The sequence below is a fragment of the Rhinolophus ferrumequinum genome, chromosome 11 (assembly GCF_004115265.2).
Source record: "Rhinolophus ferrumequinum isolate MPI-CBG mRhiFer1 chromosome 11, mRhiFer1_v1.p, whole genome shotgun sequence".
In the NCBI taxonomy this organism is placed as follows: domain Eukaryota; kingdom Metazoa; phylum Chordata; class Mammalia; order Chiroptera; family Rhinolophidae; genus Rhinolophus; species Rhinolophus ferrumequinum.
In genome coordinates this window covers 26,744,127-26,760,628 of record NC_046294.1, presented here as the reverse complement: position 1 = coordinate 26,760,628, position 16,502 = coordinate 26,744,127, and the positions used below count along the sequence as shown (strand labels likewise).

The 16,502-nt window shown below is 38.5% G+C and overlaps 1 protein-coding gene across 1 annotated transcript; it reads left to right on the top strand.

The window, feature by feature from the left end:
* Positions 1–4,366: 4,366 nt before the first annotated feature.
* Positions 4,367–15,575, top strand: ARL14EP (ADP ribosylation factor like GTPase 14 effector protein). Its single transcript, XM_033120066.1, has 4 exons — positions 4,367–4,504; positions 12,106–12,599; positions 14,103–14,230; positions 15,338–15,575. The coding sequence occupies exons 2-4, from the start codon at positions 12,174–12,176 to the stop codon at positions 15,564–15,566; spliced, it is 783 nt and encodes a 260-aa protein (XP_032975957.1). The 5' UTR covers positions 4,367–4,504; positions 12,106–12,173; the 3' UTR covers positions 15,567–15,575.
* The last annotated feature ends 927 nt before the right edge of the window (positions 15,576–16,502 follow it).

Genomic DNA, 16,502 nt, shown 5'->3' with positions numbered 1-16,502 from the left:
TTATGCACTTTTAAAACATACCTGCAAATTTTTTTATACTTCTCCAATCAAGAGATGGAGGCTATGTCCCCTCCCCTTGAATCTGGGCCAATGACTCACACATAACCAACAGAACAAGGTAGAAGTGACTCCAGGGATTAAGTCATAAAAGGCAAAGTAGCTTTCCACCTTGATTACTGAAACACAAGCCCTGGGCCACCTAGTAATAAATCCAGCTCTCTTACAGCTACCATACTGTGAGAAAGACCAAAGAAGCCTAAGCAGAGAGACCACATGGAGAGGCTAAAAGGAGAGAGAGAGAGAGAGAGAGAAGCGGAGAGAAGAGAGGAGAGGAGAGGAAAGGAGAGGAGAGGAGAGGAGAGGAGAGGAGAGGACAGAGAAGAGAGAGAGGTGGGGGGAGAGAGCCCCTGCTGGCTAGGCTTCAACTCTTTATTTTGATTGGTAGAGACAAAGTGCTTATTACAAGATCTCTCTACTCTGGCTGATAGAACACAAACTATTCCCAGCATCAGAAATTGTTTGGCATATTGCTTTTTTGTGGTTCTTTTCCAAGCCTCCTGGAGTTTCACCCTCCCACTGCACAGATAAATATTAATACTTAGCAACGGTACAAGGGGAAGGGTACACCTGGACAAACCTCCAACACTACTGCACTTCTTCCTCTCTGATATCTGCCCATCAACTTCCGTGAATTGTCTCCTCCATTCAGTGAAACCACTGGTCTCTGTTTAGGGTCTCCCCCCATTCTGTGCCCTGAACACTGGCTCCAGGCAGTAAGCTGGGGTCACTATAAGACTTACCTTATTTGTTTCTCTTCTCTCAGGGATCACAATTCTGTATTGCCTGTTGTCCCATATCTGAAAACAGCTTCCAGGAGCAGGTCAATCTGCAGAAGCAGAAGTCCACATGTAATTGTTAAAACCTACATAAAAACCTGAGTTGTGAACAGTAAAGCTTCTTGAAAATTTTCTTTCCGGTGACTGTTTATACTCATTCCTTAACTGAGTATATTCTGGCTTCTACCCGCCACTTCACTGAAAGAGTTCTTATCACACCATCTATTACCACCTTATTCCTATACCTGAAGAGTACATTATAGTGCTTTTCTTACTTGACCTTAGGGTCATGCTATCCAATGTGGTAACCACTAGCCACAGGTGGTTACTGAGTACCTGAAATGTGTACCTCCAAATTGAGAGGTACTAGAGATATAAAATACACACTCTATTTCTAAGACAGTATGAAAAAAAGGATATAACATACTTTATTAACAAATTTATATTAATTACATGGTAAAATCATGTTTTAGATAAATTGGGTTAAACAAAATATATGTATAAAATTAATTTCACCTATTTCTTTTTACCTTTCTAGGGTAGAAAATTTACAACTACATATGTGACTCTCATTAGACATCTAACGGCCATACTAGTCTACAGCAACTTCTTGTACTGATAGAACCCTACTTTCAACTCTCTCCTTCCTCGGTATGTGGGATTCTGCTCTTTCCTAGTTTTCTGGCTACCTCGCTGTCTGCTCCTTCTCAGACTCCTCCTCCGAGACCTAAATCTATCGTTTACAAATTTTAACATGCTGCAAAATTGCCTACTTGTTTGCCAAAAGTGCAGATTCTTGGAATTTATCTATAGGGATTCTGATGTAGTACTAACATTTACCAAAACTCTGATCTTCAGCTCAAATGCCTCTCATCTCCTGCCTCTTCTTTCCAACTGCTTACTGTGAATCTTCACTTGGATGTCTTAGACTTCACATATCCAGCATTGAATTCCTTGTTTCTATTCTCCCTATCCATTTCTCCTTTTGTCCTCCCAGCTACCCAAGCTAGGACCATAAAATCATTCTCTCCTTTTTCCTCACACCCATATCTAATCAGTTACAAAATCCAACTAAATCTGCTTGCTTAACTTCTAACATCTCTTTGCTTTCTTAATTCCCTTAGTTTGAGGTTTTTCAATCTTGGCACTACTGAAAGTTTGAACCAGATCATTCTTTTGTGAGGGGTTGTCTTATGCATTGTAGGAGATTTAGCAGCTTTCCTGTCCTCACCCCATCAGATATTACCAGCACCTCCTAGCTGAAACAACAAAAAATGTCTCCAGATATTACCAAATATCTTAGGGTGGGGGATTCACCTGTCACCCCCCAGAGATTCACTGAGAGCCACATAGGCCCTCATTATTAATCACCTGCATTATGGCAAGAAATCCCACTCGGCCCTTCTGCCCTGTACTGTACCTCTTCCCTATTCTCCACACTCCTTAGTTTTACAGTTTACTTCAGAATAAAATTCAGTATCTCTAATATGGCATGAAAAGGGCATTATCTGTTCTCTACTTACCTCTCCAGCTTCCCACTCCAGCTATACTGAATTCCTTACAGTTTTCTTAAGGATGGATGACAGTCATATGAAGTGTTAGTCAGAAAATGTGTTAAAGACACTAGCAGCTTATGAGATAAATGCAAAACGCCTAGGATGTTTTATATAGGGAATGTAAGCACATACTTTGAGAAACATAGGCAGAATTGTGTTAAATATACATAGTGAGTCAACTATAAGGCATGCCAAAGTTAAAATAAATTGAAAATATGATAAACTAGAGGGTCATTTATAGTCAAAAAGGGATGGAAAAACTAAGCTATGAACAATTATGCAATCTCTGGGATGACAGCTATGTCACCACTAAACCAGCCATTCATAGGTGACATTTAGTGCAGTCTCATACATGCTCTATACAAAAAAAAAAAAAAAAAAGCAAATAAACCCATGTCTGTTGAGGCTAATTAGTAAGCTCTGGTTGTGGCCAGGCATGTTTCTCTGTGCCTAACCAACAGAGCAGGGGTGCGCTATGGGCCCACAGCACTTTCCACCCGCGGGCCTCCTTGCAGTAACCTGAACTCTGGTCCTCATACGCATATCATCGGTGGGAAAGGCTGGATGGCAGATTGAACACATGAACATTGCTTAACTCCTGATTCAGGTGATATTGCCTTTCCACTTGTACCCTGTTCTAAGTGTGTCAACTTACTCCAACTCTTTCCCCTTGCTTTTCACTGGGTATTAAAATCCATTCAACCAACCATGTTATTCAAGCATCTTAATTTGGTCCGTGAACCTGCTGTTTCGTCACCTCTAGGACCGCTTGCCCAGCAGTTTACTTGGAGGCCACCATGGCATCAAGTTAGTTTTCCATATGACAGCTCAAGTCAAGCATTAATCTCCTCTCAGAATACCCTGATTTAGTAACTCTCATTTTATGCTGTTCGTATCCTGTGTTTCCATTATGGCATTTATCACACCAGACGCTGATTAACTGTTTGCTCCTCTCTGTTCTCTCTCTAGTCTACGAGCTCTTTGAAAGCAAGGATAAATATCATTCTTCTGTCTCATTATTACTTAGCAAAGTGTCAACAAAGTAGTTAACCAAAAAGAACTACCCAATGTGACCTCCTGCAGACGAAGTTGAGGGGATTATCCCTTGCTTTTGCCTTGCTCCCATTCCCTAGTTGTAAGATGGTGTAATTTACTGAGCTCCCAAACCCTGCCTGGTTGCACAGATGCATGGAGGTGGTGGAAGGAAGAACCATAGGCTCACTTCAGAAAACAACTTACATTAAGTGTGGATAGTATTACTAGCAAGCTTGGGTCTCGGTGGGCCGTATTTCCCTGTCTCACATTGTTTTTACTTGGGTTGGTTAAAAAACAATAGTTTGGGGGGCTTTTCCCTTCCACCGCCACCTGACAAGGTTGAAGGCTGCGATCCTTCAGTATACAGGATCTTGAGTTCTCACAGATTCTAGACGTACAAAACCCACTTTAAAAATTAATGAGCACCGACACTGTGGCAGGCAACAGGGATATAAGAAAGATAATGATTCCTTTTCTCAGAAAGTTTACAAGCATCTTCCTGGAGCCTACATTTTACTTGAAGTAATAAACATGGCTATTTTTTTATAGTTTAAAATAGATGCATTTTGGAATATATTCGCTTGAAAGAAAACAATTCAACAAAAGGTGAGACTTTGAATAAAAGGTCTGTCTTGAGATCCTTTTAAGTCATCCCCTGCTCCTTCAGCGATTAGGACTGGGGTGCAAAAATGTGGCATCACGAACAGGCACAGCGATTTGGAAATAGAATCCAAGCTGGGCAAATCTGATTCTTGTAAGAGATGGCCCCAGGGAGCAAGCAATTCCCTAACGTCCGAGAGCAGACTGCAAAAGCGACTCAGCGTCTGAAGCAACTATTGCCTCACCCAGAATCGTCCGCCAACTTACGCGGCCCCGCCCTTTCCGCCTCGTTGGCGGACCGGCTCCGTTCCGCTCTAGGCTTCGCCCAGGCCTCTCTTTATGGTAGCGCTGGGCCTCTCTAGCCCTCGCCCGCCGTCGTCTCAGTGGTAGCGCGGGGACCTGCGGGAAAAGCGGGTCGGTAAAGTCGCCGTGCGTGGTTGCCGGTGCTGCTGGAACCCGAGCGGAAGAGAGTTCACGGTGAGGTGGAAACGGCCGGGGGGAGGCTCTGGGAAGGAGCGAGGGCGTGGAGATGGGTCCCTGGATAGGAAGAGGCACAGGCCGAGTTCCCGAGGCCGGTGAGAAGTGGGAGAGGAGGCCCGGAAACGTGAGGGGGATTTTCGGCTGCTAGCTGGGGCCTCCGCAGCCTCTCAACCCCCCGTTTCAAGCCCCAGCACAGTTTCTGTCGCGTCCGCGGGTGGTTGTCTTTTCTTCCGGACACATGGAACCCTCAGTGTCATGGTTTATAGGCGTGTACTATTTAGATGAGGGCTCTCGTGTCCTTGAACTCCGTGCACAGCTTCTCTTTTCCTAGTTTGTTTTTTTTTTTTGTAATCAGAATCCTCCCAGCCCTAGATGTTTGGTTGAGGCCGGAGGCCGAGTATTCGTTCTTTTATCCCGGTACCATGAAAATAGTAAGTGCTTACTGGACGTATCTGGTGGCTTGGCTATTTTGATCGAGTCGGGAACTAGGGCCGTTAGGCATGTGACCACCACAGGGTTGGGGTGGGAATAATTGCAGGATCCTGGGGACCTAGTCACATTGATTTAGAGAGATTCAGCCTTCTTGGTGCGAAATCCTGGCAGTTTCTGAACATGTATTCATTTAAAAGATTTTGTGAAATATCTACTAAGTGTCAGTATTGTGCTAGAGAAGCTACAATATTGGACCCACTGTGATTGCCTTCACAGAGCTTAATGTGTCATGGAAAAAACTAACAAGTAACCAGCCTGTGATGAGTGCTCTGGAAAGGAAAGTTACTGTTTCACTTGGGTGGTAACAGAAAATAACTCCTTAAAGCTCCCATCTTCCAACAGCTGAGAAATAATAAAGATTTTAAATTCACAGTGAAAGTGTGGGAACACAGGAAGGAGGACCTAGAACAAGACTATCTGGGTAAGACTCAGCAGATAGGTGAAGACACTGCCTCCGTCTTGAAGGTCACGATCACATTGTCTGACACAGGAAAACACCAGGGCTTTCTAAGCAAAGCGAGCAATATAAAGGCAGGCAGTGTACAAGAACTTTGCAGATACGGTAGTTTGACCTGGAGTCTGCGGCATTTGGAACAAGTCAGGCCATGCTGAAGAGCCCAGACTTTATTTTCTAGGAAAAGGTAAAAGTGTTTTCAACATAATGGTTACGGTTCAGTTTCACAGTCGCTTACTCAACATCCATAGTGTGAACCAGTAATTGTTGGACAATTTTGGCCACATCCAGAATAAGGTAGAATGAGGTGAGCTTTGCTCATTCCTCTTGGTCTGGCAACGAGAAGTCCCTCCTCAGTTTTCTTAAGGACTAAAGGAATAATGAGAAATTGCAAATGGGGTTTACATTTTTCCCAAAATGATCTGAAAGTACACTGGACAAAGCATTAAAAAATCTGAGGGGAGTGCGTTAGGTGAGTAAATCCTGTGTTTCCCCGAAAATAAGACCTAACCGGGAAATAAGGCCTAGCATGATTTTTCAGGAGGACATCCCCTGAACATAAGCCCTAATGCGTCTTTTGGAGCACAACTTAATGTAAGAGCCAGTCTTATTTTCTGGGAAACACGGTCATTCTGACCAAATTAACAGGGATTCTTTACATAAAGTGAAATTACGGTAAGTTTGTTTGTTTTTTTTTAATTCATTCAGCAAATTCTTGAGTGTCTGTTATATCAGCTATTGTGCTAGGCTTCTTAACGAGAGCTCTACACTTAAGTTTCTGCATCTGTAAATGGGAATGATAGGAACTCAAAGTTGTTGTAAAGATTAACGAGATGATGTGTGTGCTTATCGTTGGGTCTGGCCCTTACTATAAATCTTTCAAATGGTACCATGGACTCTATTTTTGTTTCAAATTCTTTTTACCTTTTTTGTTGGGCCTGGGCCTTCTTGAGGATTGAGACTATCTCATGTTGACTCATTAACCCTTCTGTGAGTTCCTATTCACATGTAGTGTAGGTAGTATTTGAAGATAATAGACAAACAATAATTGACAGTTGGAAATAGTTGACTTGTATGTGTGGGCCCATAAGTAAAGCTGCTGATTTGCATAGTAGAGGTAGATGAAATTATTTTCATTAAATAAGAGATAACCTAGAACATGCTTTATAAATTATAAGACCCTATACTTTACTGCTTCCCCGAAAAGTCACTTTTCATGAAAGGAAACTGCTCTCAGGAGTTAACCAAAAAATTCTGTAGTTTTCTTTTGGTTAAGCTTCCTCTTAATATTACTTTTTCGCATTAATTAGTAGGAGACTGGTGACAAAGTAAAAAACTGTATTAGTGAGAAATCAACATATTGGAACATATTACTGCCACACGTCCGCTAAAATTTTTGGGAAGAAAGTAATCTGCACTTCATTTTGCTATTGTTTTAGGACAGTTTCATTTTAAACTGAGCAGGTCCTATAATTTGTTCATAGGGAGTTCAGCTTTCTTTAAACAACAGGTGGAGCATGATGTGAAGCTGAAATCAAAGAAAGATCTTTGCTTATTGGATGATGCAAAAAAACAAACAAAAAAAGGCATAGTAAATGAGGTTGCCAGAATTAGCAAATAAAAATACAGGATGCCCAGTTAAAATTGAATTTTCGACAAACAACTAATTACTTTGTAGCAATATTTGGGACATAATCAAAATGAAAATTATTTTTCATTATCTAAAATTCAAGTTTAACTGAGCATTCTGTATTTTATCCGGAAATTCCAGTAGTAAATAATTCTAACCCCACAGTGACACCTAAGGGATGATGGATGCTTAGAAAATAGTATAATAATTGTTCAGGCAGTTCAATTCCTTTAAGGGTTCCTCCAAAAATTACAGTACAGTACTCAGAAGTATGCCCAGAACTCCAAATGTTTGGAAACCACTCTTTACCAGGAGAGAATGTTTTCAAAGACTGAGAGCATTATGGGTGACTTAAAGAAAAAACAATTTTAACTCTATACTTTCCAGCTAAGAGTCCAGGTTCATAGTAGTTTAAGATTAATTAAAGAGTTGATAGCTATAGAAGATGTCCAAGTAAATACTAGAAACACTGAGTTAATAGGAGTTAATCAATTATATTTCCAAGTTCCCAAAGGAATCTTAAGATTGCTTAAAAATAGGTATTGAACTTCACTGGCACAATTTATATAGTCTGCTTATAAACTCTTGTGAACTATAATAATGTAGCCAAGATTAAAGGAACAGAACCCCCAGTAGCCAAGGAAAATAATTCTCTAATGGGTAAAAATATTACTATTGTCAGATAGAATTTCTAAAATTTCTAAGTCACAAGATGCTTTTCTTATCAAATATGGTCAGGGTAGCTCGTCTTTTAATACTAAGAATTAGTCTTAGTATTAAGTATCTTTTAATACCAAAAATTATAGATTAGTTGCTACAAATTGATGATAGAGTTGATTTGTAGTTACCTACAAATATAAAGACTCTACTGCATTAATAAGCATTAGCAGTTTCTATAGTGGGGGATAATTAATCAAGTTTTCTTTATACTGACTGTTAAGAAAGGTCAGAGCCAGATTTGGGTCCCATAGCTGCTACATTACAGTACAGCATAGTTTGTTGTTGTGTAACAGTATCTCTGGCTTCTTATTTTTCCTCTCCTTAATTTATGTTTACCCCCTTTTTTTTTCTTTTTTTTTTTTCTTTTTCTTTTTTTTTTTTTTTTTTTGCGTGTTTATGGAGCCCTGGACAGTGGGGCTCAGCAGTGGACATGGTCTTTGTCTTCATAGAGAGGGACACACACACACAGAAGGACCCAGACAAAGCCCAAGAGACAGACAAAAGGAATAGCAAGGCTGAGGTGTGCTCTGAAGGTCATGCACAGGGTTCTAGAATGGAGACTAAGTGGGGCGGTTATTTAAATAGGGGGCTCAGATTGTCTCTCTAAGGAGGGGACATTTAATGGATGTCAGTAGGATGAGACAGAAAGCTTCTGGAAAGGCCGCATGTGGCAGCAACAGCATGGACAAGGGCCCAAGGGTGGAGAGGTGAGTGCATTTAGCAGGAGCGAGAGGCTGTGGTCCTTACACATTTCTCTCCTTTAGTCCTTGCATCAACTTAAGTACAGGGGCCTACCTCAGAGATGACCCAAAGCCAGGGGCAGAGTGGTGTACACAAGCTTTCCGATGACAGCCTGCAGATCAGTAACCAGGAAAAACGATTAGGGAGCTTTTAGAAGCTGCTGCTCTGTCTGGATTCCTCGCTGCGTCTGGACACCAAGTCTGGGCTATTTCACGTCAGGCAGCTCCACCTCAAAGTGCTGTGGGCATGTTAACGTTCCGTTTGGAAATTGGGGGCTGCTATGTACTTCTGTCCTCAACGTTGTAGCCTTCCCCTCTCCAGCCACCCCCATCTCAATCTCCCCCTCCCTGTGTACTCTCCATCTTCTATTGTTGGGACCTGTCTCCCAGTGGGTGTCCTGTCTGTCTGTTCCTGAGTTTCAGACCCAGTGCCTGATGCATGGCTGACTTCCAGCATGCCTTTCGGAAATGAGGAATGAAGGAGTATGATACGCATGCCCCTTACTCAGTCCCCTCCATCCCTCTCCCTGCCCAGCCCCACCCCCACCCCCAAGGCTTCATTCTTAGGCTCCTTTTTGCACCAGGCAGAGAAGGAGCATGGAGAGAACTCATGAGCCATCTGGGCCTTTCCTAGGTCCCCACACACACTTCTTCTCCCTCTGCCTTGGAAGCCATCACTGCCTTAACCCACTTTTTTAAAAAAAAAATCTAATTATTTGTATGATACAAGCCATTTTATGTGATGTAATTGGGACCTATACTTAGTTAAATTTTAAAAGTTGGTTAAAATAGAATAAAAGAAGATAAATATACTCTTTTAAACAGCTTAAAAGTTTTAAGTTAAAATGTTCAGTAACCTTTTCATTGTGGTTTTTAACTTTTAAATTTAGCATTTTAATTTAAAATATTTATTGGCCATTTTTTTATTACATGAGGCCAGAGTCTATTGTTTGTATGTAGTTTTACTAATTACAATTTCTCTCTGCAGAAAACACGTCAGAAAGTATCTTTAAGATTTCTAACCAGTTTTTGAACATGGAACAAAGCTTGTAAAAACACTTGCAAGATTGCAGAATCCTAGATATTTCAATACCTTGATTTCAATTTTTCGTATCTATTTTCATCATCAGTTTTTTTCTTAGTAACTTGTATTTGTCGAATTTCTCTTAAGAACTCAACTAAGTTTTTATATTTGTTTTGAAATATAGTTATGAAAGAGTTTAAAGTATGGAAAGTGATAAAACACTTGTGTACATTCCACCAAGTCTTCTCTAAATCTCCAAAAAAGTTTCTTCTTCCTTAGAAGTATCCACAAATTTGGTATTTGTTACTCTCATGTATATTTTAGTATGTATTTATGTTTTCATCTATAAACAATATATACTATTTTAAGTGTGTTTAAAATTTTACACAAATGATACACTGTATGTATATCCTTTTGCAAATTTTTTCATAGATTGTCTTTGAGATTTATCCAAGTTCATACAGGTAATTCATGCAGTTTATTCAACAATTTCTTGTCCTTTGCAATTAGGTTATTTCCAGTTTTTCACTGTCAAAAACTGTGAATACTAAATGTCTTTGTATATGTAACTTGTGCTCATATGTGACATCTATTTCTCTAATACAGACACCTAGAACTAAAAGTGCAAGGTCCTGGGGTGTACAGTTTTGGAGAAATTGCCCACAACACTGTAAAGCAGTTGCAGTAATTTACATTACTACCAATGTATAAGAAGCCGGTAACAGTTGGCCACATTTTAGCCAGCACTGGGTTGTCAGATTTTTAAATTTTTGCCAGGTTAATGTTTGAGAAATGATACTTGATTTGCATTTTCCTGATAACTATGAGGTTGAACATCTTCGCATGCATTTATTGGCTGTTTTGTTTTTTTCCTCCATGAATTGCCTATTTAATATTTGTTTAGTTTTCTAAGGGGTTCTTTGTTATTTTTTAATTGATTTGTAGAAGTCAGGATTTTTTCATATATTTGGGGTAATAATCCTAGCAACAGCTTTCAAGTGTGGCTTTTTTTTTCTCCTTTAGAGTTACATAGAAATGTTTAATTTTTTTTTTTAAAGATTTTATTGGGGAAGGGGAACAGGACTTTATTGGGGGAACAGAGTGTACTTCAGGACTTTTTTCCAAGTCAAGTTGTTGTCCTTTCAATCTTAGTTGTGGAGGGTGCCATTCAGTTTCAAGTTGTTGTCCTTTCAGTCTTAGTTGTGGAGGGCGCAGCTCAGCTCCAGGTCCAGTTGCCGTTGCTAGTTGCAGGGGGCACAGCCCACCATCCCTTGCGGGAGTCGAACCGGCAACCTTGTGTTTGAGAGCCCGCGCTCCAACCAACTGAGCCATCTCAGCTCAAGGTGTCATGTTCAATCTTAGTTGCAGGGGGCGGAGCCCACCAACCCTTGCGGGACTCAAGGAATTGAACTGGCAACCTTGTGGTTGAAAGCCCACTGGCCCATGTGGGAATCAAACCGGCAGCCTTCGGAGTTATGAGCATGGAGCTCTAACCGCCTAATATTTAATTTTGACATATAGTGAAATGTATCCATCTTTTCATTTGATATGTGCTTTCTTTGAGAAATTCTTCTCTACCCCAGTGTCACAAAGTCTTCTATTTTTTTTTTGTAAACACTGTAACGGTTTTTCTTTTCATGTTTAATTCTTTAATCCATCTGGAATTGATTTTTGTTTGTCAGAAAGAAATCTTATTCTGCCTTTTCTCACATAGTTAGGCAATTTTCCAAGCATCTTTTATTAAATCCTTCTCTCATTAATGTATAATGCCCATTGATTTATAATACCGTATGTCATACACCTTCATCTTTTCATGGATCTATTTGTCTGTATTATGCCAATACTACAGTTTTACTTATAATAGTTTTGTAGTAAAAAAATACTTTGCTTTTCTTCATGATTATCTAGGTTTACTTGGACCTGTACTGTTCCATATAACCATATTGCTAAATTCCACGGGGGAGTGGGTGGAATATCTGATGGTATTTTGATTGTAAGTGGATTTATAGATAAATTCTGGAGAATTGACATATTTACTGTTGTTAGACTTCCAAAGACATATTTCTACATTTATTAAAAGTATCTTTTTTGCTTTCCTGGTTTGATCATTTTATCCATAAAAGTCTTGCATGTCTCTTGTAAGATTTATGTATTTTGTAAGGTATCTAAAGTGTTTTTGGTTTTCAGTATCATTGTTGAATTACCTTGCTAGTTCTAATATTTTGTCTACTAAACTTGTATTTTCCATGTAGATATTTATATCATCTTCGAGTAATATTTCTTGTTACTTTCTTTTTAATTCTTACACTTTTTAATACGGTATTAAATGGAAGCTGTGATAGCAGGTATTGTGTAGTTCTAACTTTACAGGGAATAATGTTTATTGTAGGTTTTTAGTAAATATCTCTCTATTCCTTGCTTGCTAAGAGTTTTCTTTCTGTTACACAGGCATTGAATTTTATCAAATGCTTTCTCAGTTTCCCAAATAAAAAGTTTGTGATACAAATCATACAAATCTGACTTTAATGTTTTCTCTAGGGTGATAACCACGTGACTTATTAGAGATCGCTAGACAAAATCAAACGGGAAATTTGCTAGAATCAAGAATGATGGATCCATGTTCAGTTGGAGTCCAGCTTCGTATCACAAACGAGTGCCATAAAACCTACTATACTCGTCACACAGGTTTCAAGACTTTGCAAGAGTTGTCATCAAATGATATGCTTTTACTTCAACTGAGGACTGGAATGACACTTTCTGGGAACAATACAATTTGCTTTCATCATGCAAAAATTTACATTGATAGATTTGAGGATTTGCAGAAGTCATGTTGTGACCCATTTAACATACACAAAAAACTAGCCAAAAAAAATTTGCATGTAATTGACTTAGATGATGCCACTTTTCTGAGCGCAAAATTTGGCAGACAGCTGGTACCTGGTTGGAAGCTTTGTCCCAAATGTACGCAGATCATCAATGGAAGTGTGGATGTTGACTCTGAAGACCGGCAGAGGAGAAAACCTGACTCAGATGTGTGTATAGTAGTCGTTTCCCTGCTTTGCTACTTCTGCAACGTGGGGTTTTGCTTAACTCTAAGGAAATCATATTTACTTATTATTTATTATACTAATTAGCATGCAGCGAATATAAAGTTGGGGAGGTGAAAATAAATGTGTCTAAATGTTTCCATATACCCAGATTGGATGATAAAGTAAGTAGGCTTAGTAACAGAATAACATAATATGCCCAAGACTCAAGCTGTAACTCCTAGGGCTAAGACATTAGGAGTGGCTTTTAGAACATTCTGGCAAAGCCAGGACTTAACTATCTTAGTTTCTTTTCTGATACCAAAGTAACACAGTGGGACATGCCAGCCAGCAAGGGTCTATGTATAGCAGGATTGATTCCCCTTTTTATGTAGGACTTGAAGATTACTGCTTTAAAAGGAACATGAGAGAAGTGACTTGAAATAGTTGTTTCTTATTTCAATCTTTTTCCTTTGGCTTTATCTCATTCTTGTTTAGGTTTTTAAGATGTCTGTGAGTTTCCTTTGCTTCTGGCTCTGAAATTTTACTTGGTATGGTTAAGTCTAATTTTAGGATTCCCTATGGTCAAAAAGCATACTTTTTTACCGTGTAAGAATTAGTTTATAACTCTTCCTTATTCACATGCCTACATTCAAATTATTTAACCATATCAGAACAATTTAAGATTTCATAAAGCAATCTTTGGTGTAGAACAAGGACAAGTATGTAAAAAGGAGCCCTTCTCAAAATTTCTCCTTAAAACCAATTTATAATTATTGCTGCTGGGATATTTTTCTCAATTGCCCTTTCATTATATTAAACCAAATTAAAAGATAATTAAAAATTCAAATTACATGCAGTGCTTTCCTTTTGTTCTCCCCTCAGGGACATCACCAGGACCCACTGTAATCTGGCAGTTCACACTAGGTACTCGCTACTGTCCCTTAAGATGTCTTCTCCACCTTATGCATTCTTGTGGAATATATCACATAAAGCTTTTCTCCCCCAAGTAACAAACTTTAACTCTTAACCATCAAAATTTTGTTTTACTAAAGCTTTTGAAAAAAGATTATAATACATTTCAGGACTTGAAACCATGTTACTTCTTGCTTTTGAAAACATATGTAGTAGTAATATAATAGAATCCTCTTAAGGACTCAGGATCATTATTAGGAACTTCAGTTCTGTGCCACTGGGTTATAAAGCACTTTTTCCGACTTCTCTCCCTGTTGGAAGCCACCATTGCAATTTTCACCATGCTTGTCCTCCTGTCCTAACATGCCAGAGACTAAAATTGGATAATGAAAATATTAAGTAAATTAACCAACAAACTTTGAATACAGTGGAGGACTGTGTAAATTTTGTTGCAGTTGGGCTCTAAAATGTTGTCTTTTTTGTGAGTTCCAGATTGTCTGGAACCTTCAAGGATAATCTGGATTGGCACTAAGTGAAATATTAATATGACCTAATGTCAAGATTTGAGTTGATAATTTGTTTACCTTTTTTCAGGGAAGAACTGCTAAAGCTTTGAGGTCATTACAATTTGCAAACCCAGGAAAGCAAACTGAATTTGCTCCAGAAACTGGTAAAAGAGAAAAAAGAAGGCTTACAAAGAATGCATCCGCTGGTTCAGACAGGTAGGCTATTAGTTACTTAAGGCATATGTTAACTTGCTGTTTCACATCTGTATTGTACCCCTACATTTTTCTTAAGTTTTGAATTCTCTCGGTAAATATTTTAAATTAGATAATCTAAAATTGGTAAGAAGCCTCATAAAAGAAGAGAACCTCATAAAAAAATTAAGGGATCTTTTTCAACTCTAAAAATTTGTTTCTAAGAAAATATCAATGAAGTGAATAAGAATTAGAATTTTGTCATGAGAATTAAAATAATTCAAACAAATTATACTTAGAATTAAAGCAATTGAACTTTTTGAAAAGTATTAACATTATGTAATTGGTATATCTCTGCTCTGTGAGTAGTAGCTAAAAAGTGAATTTTATGAGAATGCAAGGTTGCTTTTTAATTTTTATACGTATGAAATAGAAATAGTTATTGTACAGTCAAGAGAAAAAATGAGAAAACTAAATTGTTTAGAATATGACTTTAAATTAAGCATTTCTAAAATATAATTTGACAAAGAAATGTTAGTATAATCACTCAAAATTATCTACATATGTCGTTTATTCCATCTGTTAAGGTTTTCAATTGAGTCACTTAAGTATTTTTAGACCAGATTTGCTAGAGTTCATTAAAGAACAAGAAATAGGTTAATTGCAGTATAAAAACCAATAGGATAGTATACTGTAATAAAAATAAAAGTATGTTCACAAAGCAGTAAAGAGATTGGTAGCCAATAAAACATACCTCTGTTAACTAGCCATTCATTTTTGTTTTGTTTTGTTTTTTTTTAAAGGTAACAGGAAGATACTTTCAACAGATAATATACTTATTTTTTGGACAAAGTTCTTGTCCATTCCTTTGCCTAATTGATTTTTAAATGGACTTTGAGAGGCATATTTAGGCTTTTTGTATTTGTCTCAACACCTTAGGGTGAGGTCTCTTCTAACGTTGGAGTTCAGTACTAACTGTAGAGTAGCCTTGAGTCTGGTGAAATCCAGTTTGGCAGGATTTCATCTTGCATTCAACATATTTTATCTTCTTAATTTTTTTTCATTATTTTCAATCAAATATTCAAAATGCTATATTTGTGAGGTGTAATTCACCTTGTGTTTACTTTACAGACAAGTGATACCAGCAAAGAGTAAGGTCTATGATAGCCAGGGCCTCCTCATTTTCAGCGGGATGGACCTCTGCGACTGCCTTGATGAAGACTGCTTAGGATGCTTCTATGCGTGTCCTGCCTGTGGTTCTACCAAGTGTGGGGCTGAATGTCGCTGTGACCGCAAGTGGCTGTACGAGCAGATTGAAATCGAAGGAGGAGAAATCATTCATAATAAACATGCTGGATAATTTGTGGTATCAGATGTAGGATCTTTAAAAGTTCTTTCTCTGTTTCTAAAATTCTGTCATTTTGAGGTACATTTTAAAGTTGATTGCCAAATGACAGAAATTTGAAATCTGTCTCAACATGGACTCACCGTGTGCTAATACTGCATTTAGGGTGCTTTACGAGTCATGGTTTGATGTAAATATAGATGGCCCATTACTCAGCAGTCAGCTCAAAGCCTGTCTGGGTCAATGTAAACAAGTAGGGTATAGGCAGTCCTCGATTTGCACAATTCCCACATCCACATGTTTCGATGACAGTGATTTAGTTCACACCAGTTCCTTAACAGCACAGTTCAAATTTTAGTTACCACGGTATATTAACTGAGTAATTACACCAAGTGTAAATTTCCCTGCTAGCTCTTTAGTCCATAAGTCACTATGTGAGTAACAGATGTATTTCATGTTCAGTGACCAATCATGTTACTTCTCTCAAATTCTGCTACTGATTGGTCACTGCACATCTATTAATCAGTTCACTCACAGCAAACTATGCAGTTGTGCTGTCTGTCACCCATGTGACATTTTATAAACAATGGAAAGAATTGGCCAACAAAGATGAGATTGCAGCAAAAAAATGAAAAATTATATGCTAGAAGTGAGATTTGAATGAATTGAACATTAATGGATCTGTAGAAGAAACCACTGAGTGTGGGAATATTGACCCTGCGCCTTTCTGGAGCCTCTACAGACATAGCCAGAGGTGCTTAGTGAAGGCAGTTTACCAGCCTAGATGGGGAAAAGGAGCTGAGGAAGTGATGGTAAGACTTCACATTAAAGGAAATCACAGAAATATTTCACAACATTCAAAGTACAAATGATGAAATAGTGGAAACTTAATCCAGACTTAAAGGATTATGTCATTTTGCCATGGTATGGAAGAGATGCTTACCCAAATAA

Bases quoted from the DNA above. Each gene is read 5' to 3' on its own strand.
- ARL14EP (XM_033120066.1), top strand. From the start codon at position 12,174: ATGATGGATCCATGTTCAGTTGGAGTCCAGCTTCGTATCACAAACGAG. The intron at 12,600-14,102 runs GTGTGTATAGTA...ACCTTTTTTCAG, and splicing joins GGAGAAAACCTGACTCAGAT to GGAAGAACTGCTAAAGCTTT. The intron at 14,231-15,337 runs GTAGGCTATTAG...TTTACTTTACAG, and splicing joins GCATCCGCTGGTTCAGACAG to ACAAGTGATACCAGCAAAGA.